Here is an 18056-nt window from a genome sequence, read left to right on the forward strand (position 1 = left end):
GATCCGCCTTTTGCAGTAGATAAACAGCCTTGAGGCTTTATCATACGGGAAAAAAAATTTCATTCGATTTTGGAAATTGCCAGGGGTTGACAGGTGCCAGTTAGAAAATCCAAATTCGGCATGCTCATTTTCGATTTGCCACCAAGCAACAGATTCAACTTAAAACAGGAAAATCAAATGTCCATAGAAAAAATAATGAAAGCTCCGTTGCATTTATGGTACATTATTATTGTTATTATGATTATTATTAACATTAATATTATTATTGTTATTATTATTATAATTAATATTATTATTGTTATTATTATTACTATTTTTTACATTAATATTATTATTATTATTATGATTATTATTAACATTAATATTATTATTATTATTATTATTATTATTATTATTATTATTATTATTATTTTTATTATTATTATTATTTTTATTATTATTATTATTGATATTATTATTATTATTATTATTATTATTATTATTATTATTATTATTATTATTATTATTATTATTTTTATTATTATTATTATTATTATTATTATTATTATTATTATTATTATTATTATTATTATTATTATTATTATTATTATTATTATTATTACTTTTAATAACTCTGATCTCTCTTCAGTTGTCGAATTACTTTTATTATTATTATTATTATTATTATTATTATTATTATTATTATTATTATTATTATTATTATTATTATTATTATTATTATTATTGTTATTATTATTATTATTATTATTATTATTATTATTATTATTATTATTATTATTATTATTATTATGATTATTATGATTATGATTATGATTATTTATTATTATTATTATTATTATTATTATTATTATTATTATTATTATTATTATCATTATTAATCTATTGAGCATACATAGATGACGTCATAACTCATGATTGTATTGCTGTCCTTTTCCATGATCTTTTCCTTTGCAACGTCTACTAAACGAAGTCTTTTTATATTCCCTTTTGGTTGAGAGTTAGAGCCGTTTAGAACCCGTTTATTGCTCGTTTAGTGGATTTGTGGCACATATGCCAAGTACAATTTTTCTGTCCACGTAGATAGAGTGAATTTAAATAATTGTTAAAGATTGATGATATTAACAACATACATGGAATAATTGTATCAGATAAATCTAAAAAGACAATAAATTACATGATACATGTGAAAAGTGACAATGTTCTCGCTTCATTACGCGTACGAGAGGTGAATTTTATGCCGAAGCCTAATTTTGACAGAGAATTCGAGAAATGAAAGTATTTTCCTCGGTCCTCCGTATTAAGGTATTAATGGTTAACGGTTTTCAAAATGACGTAAGGCTTCAGAAAAATGATAATCCTCCTCCCACACTCTCCAAAGGCCTTTTCTAACCTAGTCTCCTTAATACACCTTGGCTTCGTGTGATGGGCGTTTTACGAATACGCTCTGACGTACACACACTGCTACGAAACCGTAACCAGAGATGGCAAACTAATTAGAAAAGGTGGAACGCTAGCAACAGAACAATATAAACTAGAGTAAAAACGTCCTAGTTGATTCAAGTATGAAGTTAAGTTGAGCTCCTTCATTAAAATAAAAATAAAAAAAATCACACAATTATCCGAAAATTAAATCCGAAATATTATTTTATTGCAGTCCATTCATCACACGGACCGGGGTTTGCCATCTCTGATCTTTATGTTCCCAGCGATGACAGTCGGCACGTCGAGCCCGAGCTGCGTCCCCGAGAGTTCGATCCAACCGTCCGGGCCGTGCGAGTGTACACTCGCCCAAGTCGCGCTGCCGTGTGTGTTCTGGGAGTTTTTGTTTATTTGTATGTTGCTTCTGCCTGCCGTTCTGTGCGCGGAACTCTTGCCCTGTCCCATCGCGAAAGTGCATAGACGTGAGTGCGTGTAGGTGTGTGCATGTGGGTGAGTCTAGCGAGACGAGATCTTCGATCAAACGATACAACACCGCTTCCAACCGAAGAAACACTGCCCACAGCAGCAACTGTCATATCCCGGCCTGCAATCAACAACAGAATCGGACCTTATGCTCTTGCCCTTGCCTGACGTCCCGGCCAACGAACGAGCAAAAGCATCAAAGCGGTACGTAGCAAAAAGAACTAAGGCTCATGATCAATAGAAATATCGCTCTGCAGTGCATTTGGAAGATGCAATCGAATGGTAGCACAATGGTTGCTTATAGCTCATAAAAAAAAACTTCAACTTAGAACCAACCTCATCGTTGACAACCCGCAGTAACAGAAGTTGGCGAGTTTTGAAGAGAGAGATACACAGGGGATAGACGAGGGTATAGATGCGAGCAGGGAAAGCGCGGCTGAAGCTGAAGATGAACTCTGGTGAAGGAATGCTTTCCAAAGAGACGGAAGACGGGAGGTTTGATGTTTGCTTTACCCGAAGTCTCCCGGGGCAATTCACCGGGTAAAAAGGACGGCCCAAGCTCCTCGTGCAGTCAAAAACCGAACCGATGTCTTGTAATGTGGTGAATCTACATCAAATTTCCCCCTCTCCCGAAACAGACTTGCATTCCTATGCGACACGGCGACGGATGCTACAAACGAGCGAGAGTCACCGAGAATCGCATTTGCTAAACGGCACAGCTGGAATTGCCATCAGTAACGGAACTGCACCCGTCTACCTCCGCCCCTCCCCTCCATCCAATGGCTTTAACGCCGCATTGACACACACACCAAAGCGCTAACCGCCAAATTTAGGCCGGGGACTGTTAGGGTGCTTGACCTCCATTGGGAGACGTCACGCCGTCCGCTAATTGATCTTCCTCGGGTGTGAAAGGTTCTGAGCGCTTGTGGACTACCAGTTCATTCCTCCGTACCACCAGTTTAGTAGTTGTTTTTTTTTGTTTACCCCTTATCGCACCAGCATGGCAATTCTTGGGGGGCTGTGTAACAAAGAAGCGTACGGCGCGCCAACGTCAGCAGCAGCAGCAGCAGCAGCTAGAGTCGTCTGCCAGCCAGATCTCCTGCGAGGCGAGAGTTACTGTCATGTTTGTGTAAGAAACTCCTCTGGCAAGCAATAAGACAAGTACCTAAGCAACTCTCTATGTATGTGTGTGTGTGTGGGTCGTCAAAAATGCAGAAAGGACTATAATACAAAAGATTATTGAAACGATTGGCTTAGGGATAGGACAGATTTACATTGCATTACGGTACCCTGTTCTGGTAAGCCCCCAAGATGCCACAAAATGGCATTCTCCTTTTACTTTGTTTTTGGATATCATTTAATCCTTAAGACAAAGGTCTTATAGACGCATCCTAATGAATTGTCAACCGTCGCTATTACTAACTGCGGCCTTCCGCCGGACCCCGGGGTCAATCGATCCAACTCGGATCTCGGATACTGATACTGCCTACACTGGGCCCTGTTTGCGAAATAAAACTTGGCAGCGTTTTTTTTTTTTGTTTGTTCGTTTGTTTGCTTTCCCAACCGTCCAACCCGCCAGATTGTAGTGGCTGGGTTCGGCTGCGAACTACTCATGGCTTTATTTATGCGGTCTGCCCTCTGCAAGGTGGCAGTTCGAAAGAAGAAAAAAAAACGCACACTCACACAAGCGAAACGGTGTGGGTGGCATTGGCGGACATTGTGTTGAATGCGCCTGCGCTTCCGCTGGCCGACCCGCCAGCCTGCCCGTTGCCCTTGCGTGGGTAAAGTATGCATAAAACCCGGCAGTCAACATAAACATAAGGGATGCTGATGTAGTTGAGATGCAGGAGGGGGGGGGGGGAGAGAGGGGTCGTTGTGTTCGGGGAGCAGAAGTTTCTCCCCGGTTACACATGCCCGTCCGAGCGTTGTGGCTGTGTGCACGATTTGCACGCTTTGTTTTCTACTTGCAGAATTCTGCTTCGATCGATTCACCTCCTGCCCCCTCCTCACACAGCTGTGCACGAACCGACATCGGATCCATTCATCATCTGCTTACACTGGCGCCCGTATTACACCACCTGCCTCGTTTGGAACGAAATTCGCGGAAATGAAGCTTAAGCAAAGGCTAGCACCAAAACTAGCTAGCTATATGGGGACCCGGAGCTAGATGGACATGCGTAAGAAGCGCTGCGTAGAAGAGTCGACACGTTGTCACTAAATTTTGTCGCTTGTTTGTCTACTTTTGTCTCTAAGGCCTCAATTTTTGAATCTAAGTCAATCGCTTTATTAACAAAATTTAATGCAAAACTGTTTGTTCCAAAATTATTTAATTTAAGTTAAGTAGTTAATAATTTCATTGATAGAATTTTCAATATCACCATTTTTATGCCAATGGGGGCTTTTACGATATCAGCCAGCTGTTTTGTATGGAGTTTGACAATTGGCGTCTGAAGTAGTGTAAATAGTGTTGTGACCATACAAAATCACGCGCAAAACTAGCCTCAGATTTTCAGCCTAGTTTATTCCATCCTGAAAACTATGGAAACAAACGCCGATTCGTCGCAGGCTCCATCAGGCTAGCTCATGAAGGAGTAGATTTGTATGTTGAAGCATCAATATTTTATCAAGAATGGCTTGAAACATGTTTGAATTGATATTTTAAAAAGTACTAACGTATTATAACTCATTTCAAACAGAAAATGGGGAAACAAAATATTTTTAAAATGCATCTTTGGTTGTACACAATCGCTGAAATCCGATGTGGTTGGGGCGTAATAGTCAAATGGATTAGCGTTGGGTAAATCTGATTCAGATTCATGAATTTGAATGAATCTTTAGAATGATGAAATTAATCTGAAACTCGATTGGAAAGATTCATGAATCTCGAAAAAATCTTGAATCTTGAAAGATTATCGTATCTCTTGGAATTCATAAATCTCTAGGGATTCATGTTTCTCAAGGGATTCATAAATCTCTAAAAAAATCATAAAGCTTGTGCTTTTTTATTTTTATTCTTCTTGGCGTAACAACCTACGTGGTCATGCCAGCATAGACAGGCTACCGAAACTTCTTGGAAAGTATCTAGAAGCCGGATAGTTTGTTTTGCTACGGGGAGGCGGTCCATGCGAGGCTAGAACCCACAACTGGCAAGTTTGAGGTGGGATTGGGCAAATTCAATATTTTGAAAATCATACATCTCTCAAGATTAATGAATCCCTGGAGATATGTGCATTTTAATGGACTTATTCATGAATCCTTGGATATTCTTGAATATTTAAACATTAACGAATCCTGGATGATTCGTGAATCTTTAGAGATTTGTGATTCTTTGAAGATTCGTGAATCTTTAGAGAATCACTCATCACTGAAGATTACATAAATGAATCTCAACGAAAGATTCATGAAACCCAACACTAAAATGAATAAAACCCGGATGATGAATATTGCTCCAGTGACAGGCTGAAGTTTCATCTCGTTGAATTCAAAAAGAATAGGCCTGAATGGAAGTTTCAATGGAGTGCAAAAATGTTGGCGTTTATTTCTAGGTGTAAACAATGGATTTAAAATTGAATAATTTTCTTTTTCTTAACAAAAATTAATGAAACAGTTTTTATATTGTTTTTGTGATATAAAATTACATTTTGTCAATCTTATCAAATACCTTGTAACTTTATCACAATTTCTACAAGAGTCAAACATTATTGACAAAGTTAGAGACATAAATCGGTACATTAAAGTCAAAAATTGACTGCAAGTACTGTAAAATGTTTGTAAAATAAAGCTCAAGATTAGAATCCCAATTGGAGCAGATATTTTCATTAAAAAAATCGCAAGAAAGCATCTTGTTTAAACACATTTATAAAGCCCATGCCAACACTGCCCTGCTAGAACCCGTCATGATGGGGATATTATAATTGATCACCGCACGTTCGAATAGTACACCCAATTGCTCCGATCCGTTTGTTTTTTTTACCAATTAAGAGGAGCGCAAATTCTTCGCACGCTCAATTATGCAGTTCCAATTAATCGAGCAGCATTACAACGATTGATGAGGTCGGTGTGACTAAAAATAACCCGGTATAATAAGCTTATTAAATTCGGCGCCAACCAAGAGATGCGCGTACTCCACAGAATTGTTTTCCTATGCTTTCTATCTTTCGGCGCTCTTCGCCGTGCTCTACTGCATTGATCGATGCTTCAAAGCGAAACGAAAACAGAGATCGTCTCCGTCTCAATCTCGCACAACCACACCAGCACATGTGTGTGTGTGTGTGTCTTGCGTACGGTGCTATATATTAGGCAAAAAAACTGCATAAGAAAATCCACAGCCTGACAATTCGTTGTGTTAATTTTAGAACCATCGCGTTGTTTTAGCTTCACTTGTCGCCTTCCTCTTCTCCTGTGTGCCATTTTGAAAATTAACAAACTTACCAGATGTGGCCGGTTTTTTTTGGCCCTGGTCTTCCTCCCCCCGCTACCAAGCGATTAGAGCGGAGGTCACATCTGAGGGAAGCGTCTGCCAATGGTGCTCGTTAAAGCTGTCTAGTTTTGATTGTTGCAGCGTAAATCTGCGCATCGCTCGACATCCGACGGTCGCTTGCATCTGCGGTGACGCACCGGCGGCTAGTCGCTGGGATGCCATGTCACCAGTTTGTTGGATGTAACTGCGCCCCGGCGCAATGAAGCGACACTTCGGCAAGCTTTGCTTACACAGCTGGACGGAAACAGACAGCGACGCCGGCCGATCTAAGAATCACGCGGCGGGAGAATGCGCGCGTGTAATCGGAGCCAGGCCTGCCAGGAAAACCCGTTAACGCGTCCGATCCGACACGCGGCCCGCATTTGACGGTTAACGGATCTTTTTTTTTTGTTTTCGGATACCTACTTATACACACGCCCTCCCCTTTCCTGTCTGTTTGGGTATGTGTGTGTGGCTTTGAAGAAGTACATACAACCGTTAAAAGTTGCCCTGTTCCCAACCATTCTTTTGCGCCATTATCGTTAAAATCATCACGGACGCTGTTAGTGTGCATGCGGACATGTGTTTGTGTGTGTGTGTGAATCATGGGTTCGAAATTTTCCATTTTGAAGATAGAATGCACCAGCAGAATTGCATCGCGTGATGCACTTTTTCATGTCATTAGACAAACCAAAACAAAACAAAACAAAAAAAAACGGACGAAAGCCTGCTGCCGGAAGGAACTGATACATCGGAATTTTGTCCGATATATCGGCAAAACGCAACATGCCGGCTGGTTTGGTCTGATGTGTTTTTGGTGTGATTGCTATTCGATTTCCTTTTTCTAGTGTACTGAGAAGCAATCTACACATTCCAGCAACACGATAACACAATACTGTTCGATCAAAAATCTAATCTACATCTCTAGTATCACGAGAAACAGTTGTCTTTGTTTTTTGCGCTCAAGGGTGCGATATGATGCATGATAGTGCGATAAGTGTGTGTCTGTGTATAATTACGCTTTCTCCGCCGAGTGCTGCTCACAGAGCATTCATTTTAGAACACATTCGTCGTAACCCGGAATTGATCAAAATGATACCAAAAGAAAGCGTCACGGAAAGCTGTCTTTCGCTCGCTTGATCGAAGATTGGATCCTGCTTGCCGTATCCTGTCCGTTGCTGCAAAATGAACCAGCGCTGTGCGGGCGGCCCGTAAAAGCTTAATTACATCCTGCCCGTCTGCTGATTATTGATTTGTCAATGTCTCACCCTCAACTGTTAATTCCTTGCCTTGGATGGATGTAAATTACAAAACCTGCTCATCAATACAACAAACACATCCACACATACCAAGTGTCTAGGAGGCTGCTGTGGGGCGGTACAAGAAGGAAATGCAATAGTTAATAACTCTCGGCTCAATGGTACGCCGCCAAACAGCACGAGGCGTTTAAAACGATAGTTTGGCTGCCGAGAAAGACTGTGTGTGGGGTAGTGTTGGGTTTCATGAGTCTTTCGTTGAGATTCATGCATATCAATCTTCAGCGATGAGTGGTTCGAATCTCGAATCGAATTTCCAAAGAATCATGAATCTCCCTTGCCTGAGGATCCGAAGAACCATAAATAAATAAAGGATTTATGAATATCGAAAGATTCCTGAATTCTTTCAGATTCATAATTCTTCAGGGATTCATGAATCTTTAGAGATGTATGAATTTCAAATTATTGTATTTGCGCAATCCCATAGTACAGTGGTTATCTTGCACGATTTTACAACATGCCCGTCGTGGGTTCAGACCTCGCATGGCCAAGATTGTTACGTCAATAAGATGAATAATAAGAAGCTCAAAGTGTATGGATTTTTGGAGATATTATGAATCTTTGGAGATTATGAATGCCTAGATATTCCTGAATCTTTGTGATTCATGAATTTTGCTAACCGATATTCAGATTGATTGAATCATTTTAAAGCTTCATTCAGAATCTGAGGTCATGAATCTGAATCAGATTTACCCAACACTAGTGTGGGATATGGGAGGGTGAATTTAAGCCAAAACCGCGAAACTGTTTCCATGGGGATCTGCACCATCAATCCGAGGCGAAGTTGTTGGCAGTTGGTCGCGCACAAAGCACGGTTAATTTGTAACAGTTTATTACATCCTCGTTTGCCATTGATTGAGTGCTGTCCGGCGAGTGAAGTTTTGTCGGTTTAGGTGATCATCCACAGATTGCGTAACGGTGTTATGAGTACATCTATTTATTTATTTATTTTTGTTGTTTTTTTTTAATTTATTTAATTCATCGGATTTGTGAGCTACATGAATACTTAATTAATACTTCTACTGACATACTGAGGCGATACACACAAAGTGCGACAGAACGCGAAAGATATTTGATTTCAAAGAATGAACGAGAAGTTAATAAATAATAGAAATATAAATAACAAAATCTCAAACAAATTTTCAAGAATCTAGGGACTGCTGTTGCCTGAGTCTTTCTCTGAATCGCCTCTTGGGATAAGTTAAAGTTGAATTGATCGTAGTTTTTATTGAATACGCGGCACATGGAGGTTAAAGGCTCTGTTTCATCATGGCACGGTAAAATACTATGTAAAGGCCTTTGGACTATGGAGGCCATCGCTCATTATCGCTACATTAAACAGGGGGAAGATGTATAACCAATATCCTTGTCACGTTTCGTTATTTATGGATGAGTCCTCAAGAAATATAATATAATTAAAACCAAGAATTTAAACACGCTATTAGCTTTATTTCTGCAAGTGGCACTGGACCCCGGTTGATAACGATCGGTACAAACAGTGTGCCAGTAGTAATAGTAATAGCACAACACAGCGAAAACAACAAGATGTTGTAACGATTAATTGCCCTGCCACATTGACGCTGGCTGACAGTCTGGCAAGGGGCAGGGTTCTAAAACGTGTTCTTAATTGTGTTTCGGAGCGCGCGCGCGCGCGCAAGCAACTTGCGCCTCCTGGGGAATCGTTTTGTATTTGTTATGGTAAAACATGCCGAGTGGAATATTGAATTAGCTACGCAGCACCATTGAAATGTAAACTCAATTTTCTCAAGCAAAAATGTTTGCGAGATTATGCTGGGTGCACCCCGTGTAAGGCAAGGCAGCAGGCCATTATCAGGAGGTGTTTTTTTAATGCGCAGAACAAGGCCAATAGGAGTCTATTAGCCACTATTGCATTGGAGTACAGGTAGTGTGTGGTTGGGTCGATTTTTGAACCGTGACCAAATGGACCAAAACGTCCCTTGTTTACCGGAAACATCCGGCCGGACATTTAAAACGCCATCAACTGTTCAACAGACAAGCTTCATGATCGGGAATCGTGTTCCAATTGGAACGACGATCCGATGTAATCAACAGAAATCGTTTACTTCTATTACCGCCCATTCTCCATCCTTTCAGCCACAACCTCCCCGAAAATAAAGGTGCCATTTTCGTAATGCATTTTAAATTCCCATTCCCTGTGCCACGTGTTTTGAACGTTTTTGAATATTTTTTTTGTTGCTGAGTGCTGAGTTGCGTTCGGGTGGGCTAATTTAATTCCATAGCGAAACAGTAAACAAATGAGCGAAATCGAATTGGTAAAAATGTGTATGTGTGTGTGTGATAGAAAAATTATTTTCCACTTTGGCACTTCATACACGCCCGCGTACTTTTCTCCATCCCTTCTCCCGGCCATTTGCCGTGCGTTTCGGAAAACATAATTCCATTATTACCCTGACATGGTCTGGCTCCCCTCCTGTTTCACTGTTTCCGCTTGCCACCGGCAAAAAAGGGAACTTATCATTCATTCGTCGCGCCCTTCGATCCTCTCCGCCACCACCAATGAAGCTCCCCAAGAAGAAGAGGAGAAAAAATCATTATTATGCGTCAACCGTGTCCCTTAATCAAACGCGTTCGTCGCCAGGCCAGCGCGCACCCGACCGTGGCTGCTCCTTTCGCGTTAGTGTTGTTTCTCTAGTCAGACGACCCAGTCGGATCGGAGGGTTTCGAGCACGCATTTGCGTTGTATCCGGGTTTGCCTGTGGGCGCCACTCACACTCACACTGCGTTTGCTGATAGACAGTTTATCTTTCTGCAACTTGCAAGTGCAGCAACTCGGAAGTGTGGGTGTTCTTCGTACACAGATAAGAAAGCCGGCACGAGCGGGAAGGGGGAGGCTGCGTGCGATGCGTCAACACGGTGTTGTGCACCGAAGCGTAAGTGTGGTGAAGGCATGCTAATGGTGCGTCACCATTAGTGATGGGAAAAAATGAAGGTTTTGTCGGAATCGATTCCGGCTAGCTGCGAAGTTTTCCGGAATCGATTCCGGATAGCAGGTTCGAAATCGATTACAGAATCGAAATTGGTTCCGGAATCGGAATCGGACCCGAAATCGGAATCGGCACCGGAATTGGTTCCGGAATTGGAATCGGTTCTGGAATCTTAATCGGCTCCGAAATCAGAATCGGCTCCGGAATCAGAATTGGCTCCGAAATCAGAATCTGCTTCGAAACGGACTCGGTTTTGTAATCTCCTTAAGAATAGATGTTTGGGTCCAATGATGATACGTATTGATAGCCGCAAAGAATCAAAATTTACTTGTTAACGATCATTCGAATTCGAATTCTCATGGAGACTCCCGGATTGATTTCGCTTCTGGAACTTCATATTTCAATTTAAAAAAACTGATCCTCGTTCCGAAGCTAATTCTAGTTCTGGAGTCAATCCTGATTCCGTAGCCGATTCTGACCGCGGAATCCATTCTGGAGCCGACTTCGGAATTGACTCCGGAGTCAACTCCGGAATCTACTCCAGAGTCAACTCCGGAGTCAATTCCGGAATCGACTCCGGGATCGACTCCGGAATCGGAATCGATTCCAGCATCGGAATTGGATCCGGAATCGGAATTGGCTCCGGAATCGGAATTGACCCGGGAATCAGAATCGGTTAGGTCTGATTCCGAGCTCCCATCACTAGTCACCATTAACGCGAACGGGAAGCGAGAGAGAGAAGGACCTGGGTGGGTGCAGACTTTAAGGGGGAAGGAATAGAAGCTACACCCATATGTTGCCAGTGCAAAGTGTAGCCACTTTGCCTCCGCAACAGATGGGCGCGTGTTGGACGCAAACAGAGGTAACGTGAACTCCTCTGGTCACATTGTCCTCCGGTTCGGGCTTGTACTGAATGTCAGCCCAGTTTTGGAATGCAATAGCCGTCAGCAGTGAGGGCTGCCAAGTGGTCTACACGTCTCAGAGCAGCATCTTCCCAGTACCAAACGCAATTCTAACACATTTCGTCGTGTGTTTTTTTTCTTTTGTTCGTCTCTTCTATTCACAGCCACAGCGTAACCAGCGTTCTCCAAAGCGCCAGGAAGGAGCATCGGCAGACGCGAGACACGCAACACCTGGCTGGTGGCAAGCGCTAGATACGCGGATTGCTGATTGATTGTACCAGCAGCTCGTCACGTTCGTCGCGCGCTCGATGAAATCGCCCACCGTTACACGCGGAACGATAAGCGTTACATGCTGACGCGGCGAGACCCATTTCAGATGAGCTGCGGATTCACGACCGGGTTCTAGCGCGCTGCTGCATCGGTTCCCTATCGCTCAGACGTGTCACATTCTTTTCCGGTGGCCCGTTGGGGAAAAAAAGAAAATAACGCGCTCGAACGCAACCCGTCGCCGTGCGATCACACGCCCGATTGGAGGGATAGAAAGTTAGCACCCCTTAGCAACGCAGTAGTAATTGATTGCGGTAACGCCAGAATGCAGTCACCGTTGGGGTGGTGCTAAACGGCGGAACAAACCCGCCATACAACGCCCGCGAGAACCGATCGAGCCCCACAAGCACCAAGCAAACACCAACGAGCGGAGCGCTAGTTTTGCATGGTGGACACGTTCTACCGGGAGAAGGGGAACCGATGCCCGTGATAGCTAGTGACCGTAGCAATGGGCTCGGCACCTGACCCCGGGGGCCGACGGGACGACGGCGCACACCATTAGACTTCCCCATCCAGCGTCAACTACTGCTGCTGTGCCGGGTTGTGCATTTTATCGCCTTTCCAGACCGAGAGCAACCATCAGCAACATCTCGCGAGCAAACCATAACGACGCTTTACCCCCTTTCCCCCTTCACTTCCTTCTCTTCTCTCCCTTCTACTCCCGCGGTCGCCAACGGAGCGCCGGCTACGTCAATTTTGCCAATATATCTTCCAGCGCGCGGCACTCATCACTGGAACGCTCTGCACGTGCCGGGCGGGCCAGGGGAACCGATACAGGGCGAATTAATTGCACAAACGCGTTCGTTCCTTTAGCTTTAACATTTTAACTGTCTAAACTAACAGCGCTGAACTGAAACAAACAAATATACTGAAGACAAAAAAACATATCGCCTACGATCGCTTCCGGGACAACAGCGCGCTAAGGAAATATTGCGCAAGCAGTTGGAGAACGGTGAGTGATCATTCGTGCATTTACTGCCCTAGCATAGCATTTTACTAAAGCAAACATTCATCTCATTTTAGCGGTCACAGAGGAAAGCGACTAATACACGCCAAAACCCCGTCCGTTCGTTTGTTGACCGGGTAAGAGGCTAATCTTTTAAAGCTGATAAGCGCCAGAACGCCGCCGCTGTCACTATTGTTTCGGACGCTGGTCCGGGAGCACGTTGACGAAATCGAAACCCGCCGCTTGTTATACACACAAGCCCCGCGCACATACGCGAAAGCGGCGTGTTGAATCTTAGCCTCCTAGGAGCAACCGAAGCGTATTCGAGAAGGTAGACATCATGCGGTTAGTGTTGCGCAACCGCAAGCTCTCGTTGGCCGCCGTCGGCTGCCTGGTCGGGCTGGTGCTGCTCTGGAAATGGGCGGACGTGCGATCGATGTGCTGGGGCGGCAGCAGCAGCAGTGCCCACAGTGCCGGTGTCATGGTGCGAGATGAACAGGTACAGGTTTCCCTCCCCGCGGACAGTTTTCTATTGGGGCGACATGACCTATTAATTTTATTTTTTTCGTTTTTCTCTTTCGCAGACGGCGGAAGGCGGAGGTAATTATCGGTACCATCGGAACATGCCACTAATATTTATCGGCGGTGTGCCCCGTTCCGGTACCACGCTGATGCGCGCCATGCTGGATGCCCATCCGGAAGTACGGTAAGCCTGGTAGTGCGATAGTGTTGAGGCCGATCGGATTAATCTAGTGGTGGGCTTGTGAGTTTAATCTAGTGGTGAGAGCTCGGATCCGATGCTGGAATCGATTCCAATTCCAGAGCCGATGCCAGAGTTGATGCCGGAGTTGATTCCGGAGTCGGAATCGGCTCCGAAATCAGATTCGACTCCGGAATCGAAATCTCGAAATCGAAAGTCGATTCCGATTCCGGAGCCAATTCTGGATTAGAATCCAAATCCATAATCGATTCCGCAATAAACCTGGGAATCGCAATTTGCTCCGATAACGGAATCAGAATTGACTCCAGAATTGGAATTAGCTCCGGAATGAGAATCAGTTCTTGCAATAAGAAGTTTCAGAAGCGAAATCAGTCCGGGAATCTCCATGCCAATTGATGGCTTACAAGTAAATTTGGGTTCTTTGCTGCTATCAATACGTAGCAACATTGGACCTAAATGCCTATTCTTAAGGAGATGCTGAAACCGACTCCGATTTCTAAGCAGATTCAGATTCTGGAGCCGATTTCGATTCCAGAGCCGATTTCGATGCTGGACCTGAATCCGGAGTAGAATCTGGAGTTGATTCTGGAACCAATTCCGGAGTCGATTCTGCATTAAACTCAGAATCCAGAATCGATTCCGAAATCAGAATCAACTCTGGAATCGATTCCAGAAAACTTCACAGCTTGCCGGAATCGATTCCGACGAAAACATAATTTCCCCATCACTAAGTTTAATCCGCTAATGTGTTGTTTTGTTTTCATTTCCACCAGCTGCGGTCAGGAAACGCGCGTCATACCACGCATCTTGCAGCTGCGCTCCCACTGGATGAAGTCGGAGAAGGAATCGGTCCGGCTGGTGGAAGCCGGCATCACGAAGGAGGTGCTGAACGGAGCGATCGCCCAGTTCTGTCTCGAGATCATTGCCAAGCACGGCGATCCGGCCCCGCGGCTCTGCAACAAGGATCCGCTCACGCTCAAGATGGGCTCGTACGTGATCGAGCTGTTCCCGGCGGCCAAGTTCCTGTTCATGGTGCGGGACGGGCGGGCCACCGTGCACTCGATCATCTCGCGCAAGGTCACGATCACCGGGTTCGATCTGACCAGCTACCGGCAGTGCCTGACCAAGTGGAACCAGGCGATCCAGACGATGCACGAGCAGTGCAAGGAGATTGGCAGCGACCGGTGCATGATGGTGTACTACGAGCAGCTGGTGCTGCACCCGGAAGAGTGGATGCGCAAGATACTGCACTTTCTCGACATTCCCTGGAACGACTCCGTGCTGCACCACGAGGAGTTCATCAACAAGGAGAACGGGGTGGCACTGTCGAAGTAAGTTGCAACTGCGGTGCGCCGCCTCCAAATCTGTAGCACATCTTTCACTCACCTGTTGTTGTCGTTTCGTTGCGCAGGGTGGAACGGTCCTCCGATCAGGTCATTAAGCCCGTCAATCTGGAGGCACTGTCCAAGTGGGTCGGCAAGATACCGAGCGACGTGATACGGGACATGGCAGACATTGCCCCGATGCTGTCCGTGCTGGGCTACGACCCGTACTCCAACCCTCCCGACTATGGGAAGCCCGATTCGTACGTCCAGGAGAATACTTACAAGGTAAGCGCTCTGCACACTCTGCTGCGCATCAGCCGACTGTGGTGGTGAGCTTTCCCGTTGAACTAATGTAATTCGTCACGCTTGGCCGTCCACCAGGTCCGGTCCAATCCGCAGATGTGGGAGCACCGGGCAAAGGAGCTGCTGAACCGGGACCCGCTCGCCGACAACATGCCACCGAAGGCGAAGGATACCGACGAGGACGACTACGGCGCTGGCAGCAAGGATCGGAAATCGTGATGAAATTGCTGTCGATGCTGCTGCGATAGCAAGTGGACCGTTTTTAACCGATGTGCGGCGGCTAGCCGTTAAAACACGGTCACAACAACAACAAAAACAGTGCAATAGCGCCGATGCGATCTACACAAAAAGACTTTGGTGGTTTATGTTCATAGTTTTAGTTGACTGTTTATGGGTGTAAGCACTGCAATGTATCTATATTTTGCAGCTTTAACTAATTAGGGCCATAGCTATACAATGGAAGGAGATCAAACTGACAACAGCAACACAAAATTCCCACGCAAAATGATGCAGTAGAAAGCGCAACACCAACACGACTATCGTTGTACGGCGGCTTGCTAGACCTCTTTTTTGTTTCTTTATCCCACAACTGCGACCGTGCTCGATCGCGCTAGTATAATAGATACGTCCTGTGGAAGCCGGAGAGCCTACATCCAGTGTAGATTTGTATGCGTATTATGTTGTGCCTGTGGATGGTGGTAAAGAAATAGGGCCGGTCTAACCAGGAGAATCATCGCGCGTCGTGCAATCGCAGGTGAATCGTCAACGCGATCGGCTGCTTCATGCTTTTGTTTGTGAGCTGATAGCAGCTCAAACCTTTTATAGTCAAAAAAATATCCCTCCGCCCCCGCCCTTGAGCAATGGAAGTGACTGGTAGCGTAGCATAGAGCTCTGGGAGAAGGGACAGCAACAACGAGTGTACTTGCGTACAGTAGTGTAGTTAATGTAGACCGGATTGACGGCATAGCCCGGCGTCCCAGCACGGCGTGCTCTGCTGTGAGCGGGCCAAAGAAGAAGGGAGGGAATTTATTATGATATGAAATATAGGTGTGCTCGTGGGGCGGTTTTGTAACAACTGCGAACACGTCACAGTTTATCAACTAACTTTTAATGGCAAGCCAATAACTGTAATAATGCTAGACAAGCTGATTTACTGCAGCACACTAGCCACGTAAGGTTAAGGGTAATTGGGACGATAGGGCGAGGTATGTGAAAATTACAAGAGTAGCAAATATCGACGAATGCACTATGAATGGATGCATGAGTTCGTTTACCTAAAACAACAAACAAACAAACCCAGTTCCTTGTAAGACTCGGACGCTTCATCACAGAACACAGCGAAACAGCTTATTCTCTGCCACCTTTTCCCCACCTCCTCCGGAAGTAAAAGAAAAACACGCAATCGCAATATGCAAACGTACAACGCAAAACAATAACGATAACTACAGTTAGTAAATACGCACAAACACAACTTATATATCTTACTGAATATATACATCGTTCATGTACAAACTGCATGTAAAAAAATAGACATATACACATATATTACGCAGGAGAGATAAAAATTTGCGTACGGCGGTTTATCTTTGAGATGGGGCAGCCGATAGGTTTAAAGTAATACATACACATAAATAAGATTTTTAGCGTACATCCCACAAACCAGGGACGGGGAGAGCCAATTCAACGCAACACAGCAGAACATGCAATAGAAACTAGGGTAAATGCGACGGTATTAGTAGGTCGTTCAGGCCAGCTTCGGTCACAATCGGCTCCTAGCTGTAAGGACATCTTAATGTGCGCACATCCCTTACGGTACTGGGGGGAATAACGGATGCTGGGCGAATAGAAATCATTACAGCGCGACCCTCATAAATACAAACAAGCAAACAGAAAATGCTGTATGCGCAATCTTAATTACTGAACAGACAAACAACAGAAAAGGAAGAAGAAGAAAAACGCTTAACGCCTTGGATGCGGTTAGACACTACTTTGTACATTACTACGTCTGTGTATGTGTGTATTTGTTAAATATTCTTTTAAACCCTCGATGTCAACCATGCGGCCATGGCGTTATGATCCATGGCCATTGGCTAATGCAAACACAACAAACAAATAATAATACATTTTGAAAAGAAAAAAAAAGACATGAAGTGTAACTATTTATTTGCGCAGTTTCTTTGCGGAAATGTTATGGAACAGGATGACACTTACTTTTAAAATGATTTTGGTGCTTCGATTCTTCGACATTATTTAGAGAGCCAACAAAGCGATTCGCATGCAGTTACGTACATAATCCGTTTGAGAGCGTTTTGTTTTGTTATGTTTCAGCTTCAATCAAGTGTAGGAGTTACAAAGTACAGAATACCATTTAGTGATCGAGAGAAGAAGAATCGATCGAGAGAAGAAGAGGTTTAAGTTCCTACTTATTATCCACATATTTTTTATCAAATTGTAGCCTCGTTCTATACATCAAAAGAACTATTATTTCTTTTCTGCATTTCTTTCTTGCATTTCTCAATTTTTTATACTAATATCACATTTAATGTGTATTTTGATTCACACCAAATTCACCATGAACGTTAAGATATCAATGGGGAATGAATATATTCAAAGTAAAATTTTGTAGAAACGAAACATAGGTTTGAGAGGACATTCGTCGCTCTTGAGTGGACTAGAGGACAATCGGAATTTACTGTCTGCACATGGTCTGGGAGGTCACATCAGGATTCAATCATTGATGATTGTATGTGGCCAATTCTAGATACATTAGGTTCACTTGCTTCGGAAGGTAGTGTCCTAGAGCCAGGCGATGGTACCATTCATTAGTTAGTTCTTGGCGAGCTACGTAAAGCAACAGTCGGCAATGTCCGGTCCGCTGCAATATTAGAT

At 43.9% G+C, this 18056-nt stretch overlaps 1 protein-coding gene across 2 annotated transcripts; it reads left to right on the plus strand.

Moving 5' to 3' along the window:
- The first annotated feature begins 1730 nt into the window (after positions 1-1730).
- Positions 1731-16600, plus strand: LOC121590206 (protein-tyrosine sulfotransferase). Of its 2 annotated transcripts, none has more exons than XM_041909672.1 (7): positions 1731-2106; positions 11710-12824; positions 12896-13317; positions 13403-13524; positions 14313-14870; positions 14951-15149; positions 15246-16600. In XM_041909672.1, exons 3-7 carry the CDS (start codon positions 13159-13161, stop codon positions 15384-15386), a joined length of 1179 nt encoding a protein of 392 aa, XP_041765606.1. In that variant the 5' UTR covers positions 1731-2106; positions 11710-12824; positions 12896-13158; the 3' UTR covers positions 15387-16600. The 2 variants fall into 2 exon arrangements, with proteins under 2 accessions (XP_041765606.1, XP_041765615.1); XM_041909681.1 differs by lacking the exon at positions 1731-2106 and adding an exon at positions 10065-10589.
- Positions 16601-18056: the final 1456 nt, after the last annotated feature.

The sequence above is a fragment of the Anopheles merus genome, chromosome X (genome assembly GCF_017562075.2).
Source record: "Anopheles merus strain MAF chromosome X, AmerM5.1, whole genome shotgun sequence".
Classification (NCBI taxonomy): domain Eukaryota; kingdom Metazoa; phylum Arthropoda; class Insecta; order Diptera; family Culicidae; genus Anopheles; species Anopheles merus.

Bases quoted from the DNA above. Each gene is read 5' to 3' on its own strand.
- LOC121590206 (XM_041909672.1), top strand. From the start codon at position 13,159: ATGCGGTTAGTGTTGCGCAACCGCAAGCTCTCGTTGGCCGCCGTCGGC. The intron at 13,525-14,312 runs GTAAGCCTGGTA...CATTTCCACCAG, and splicing joins GATGCCCATCCGGAAGTACG to CTGCGGTCAGGAAACGCGCG. The intron at 15,150-15,245 runs GTAAGCGCTCTG...GCCGTCCACCAG, and splicing joins TCCAGGAGAATACTTACAAG to GTCCGGTCCAATCCGCAGAT.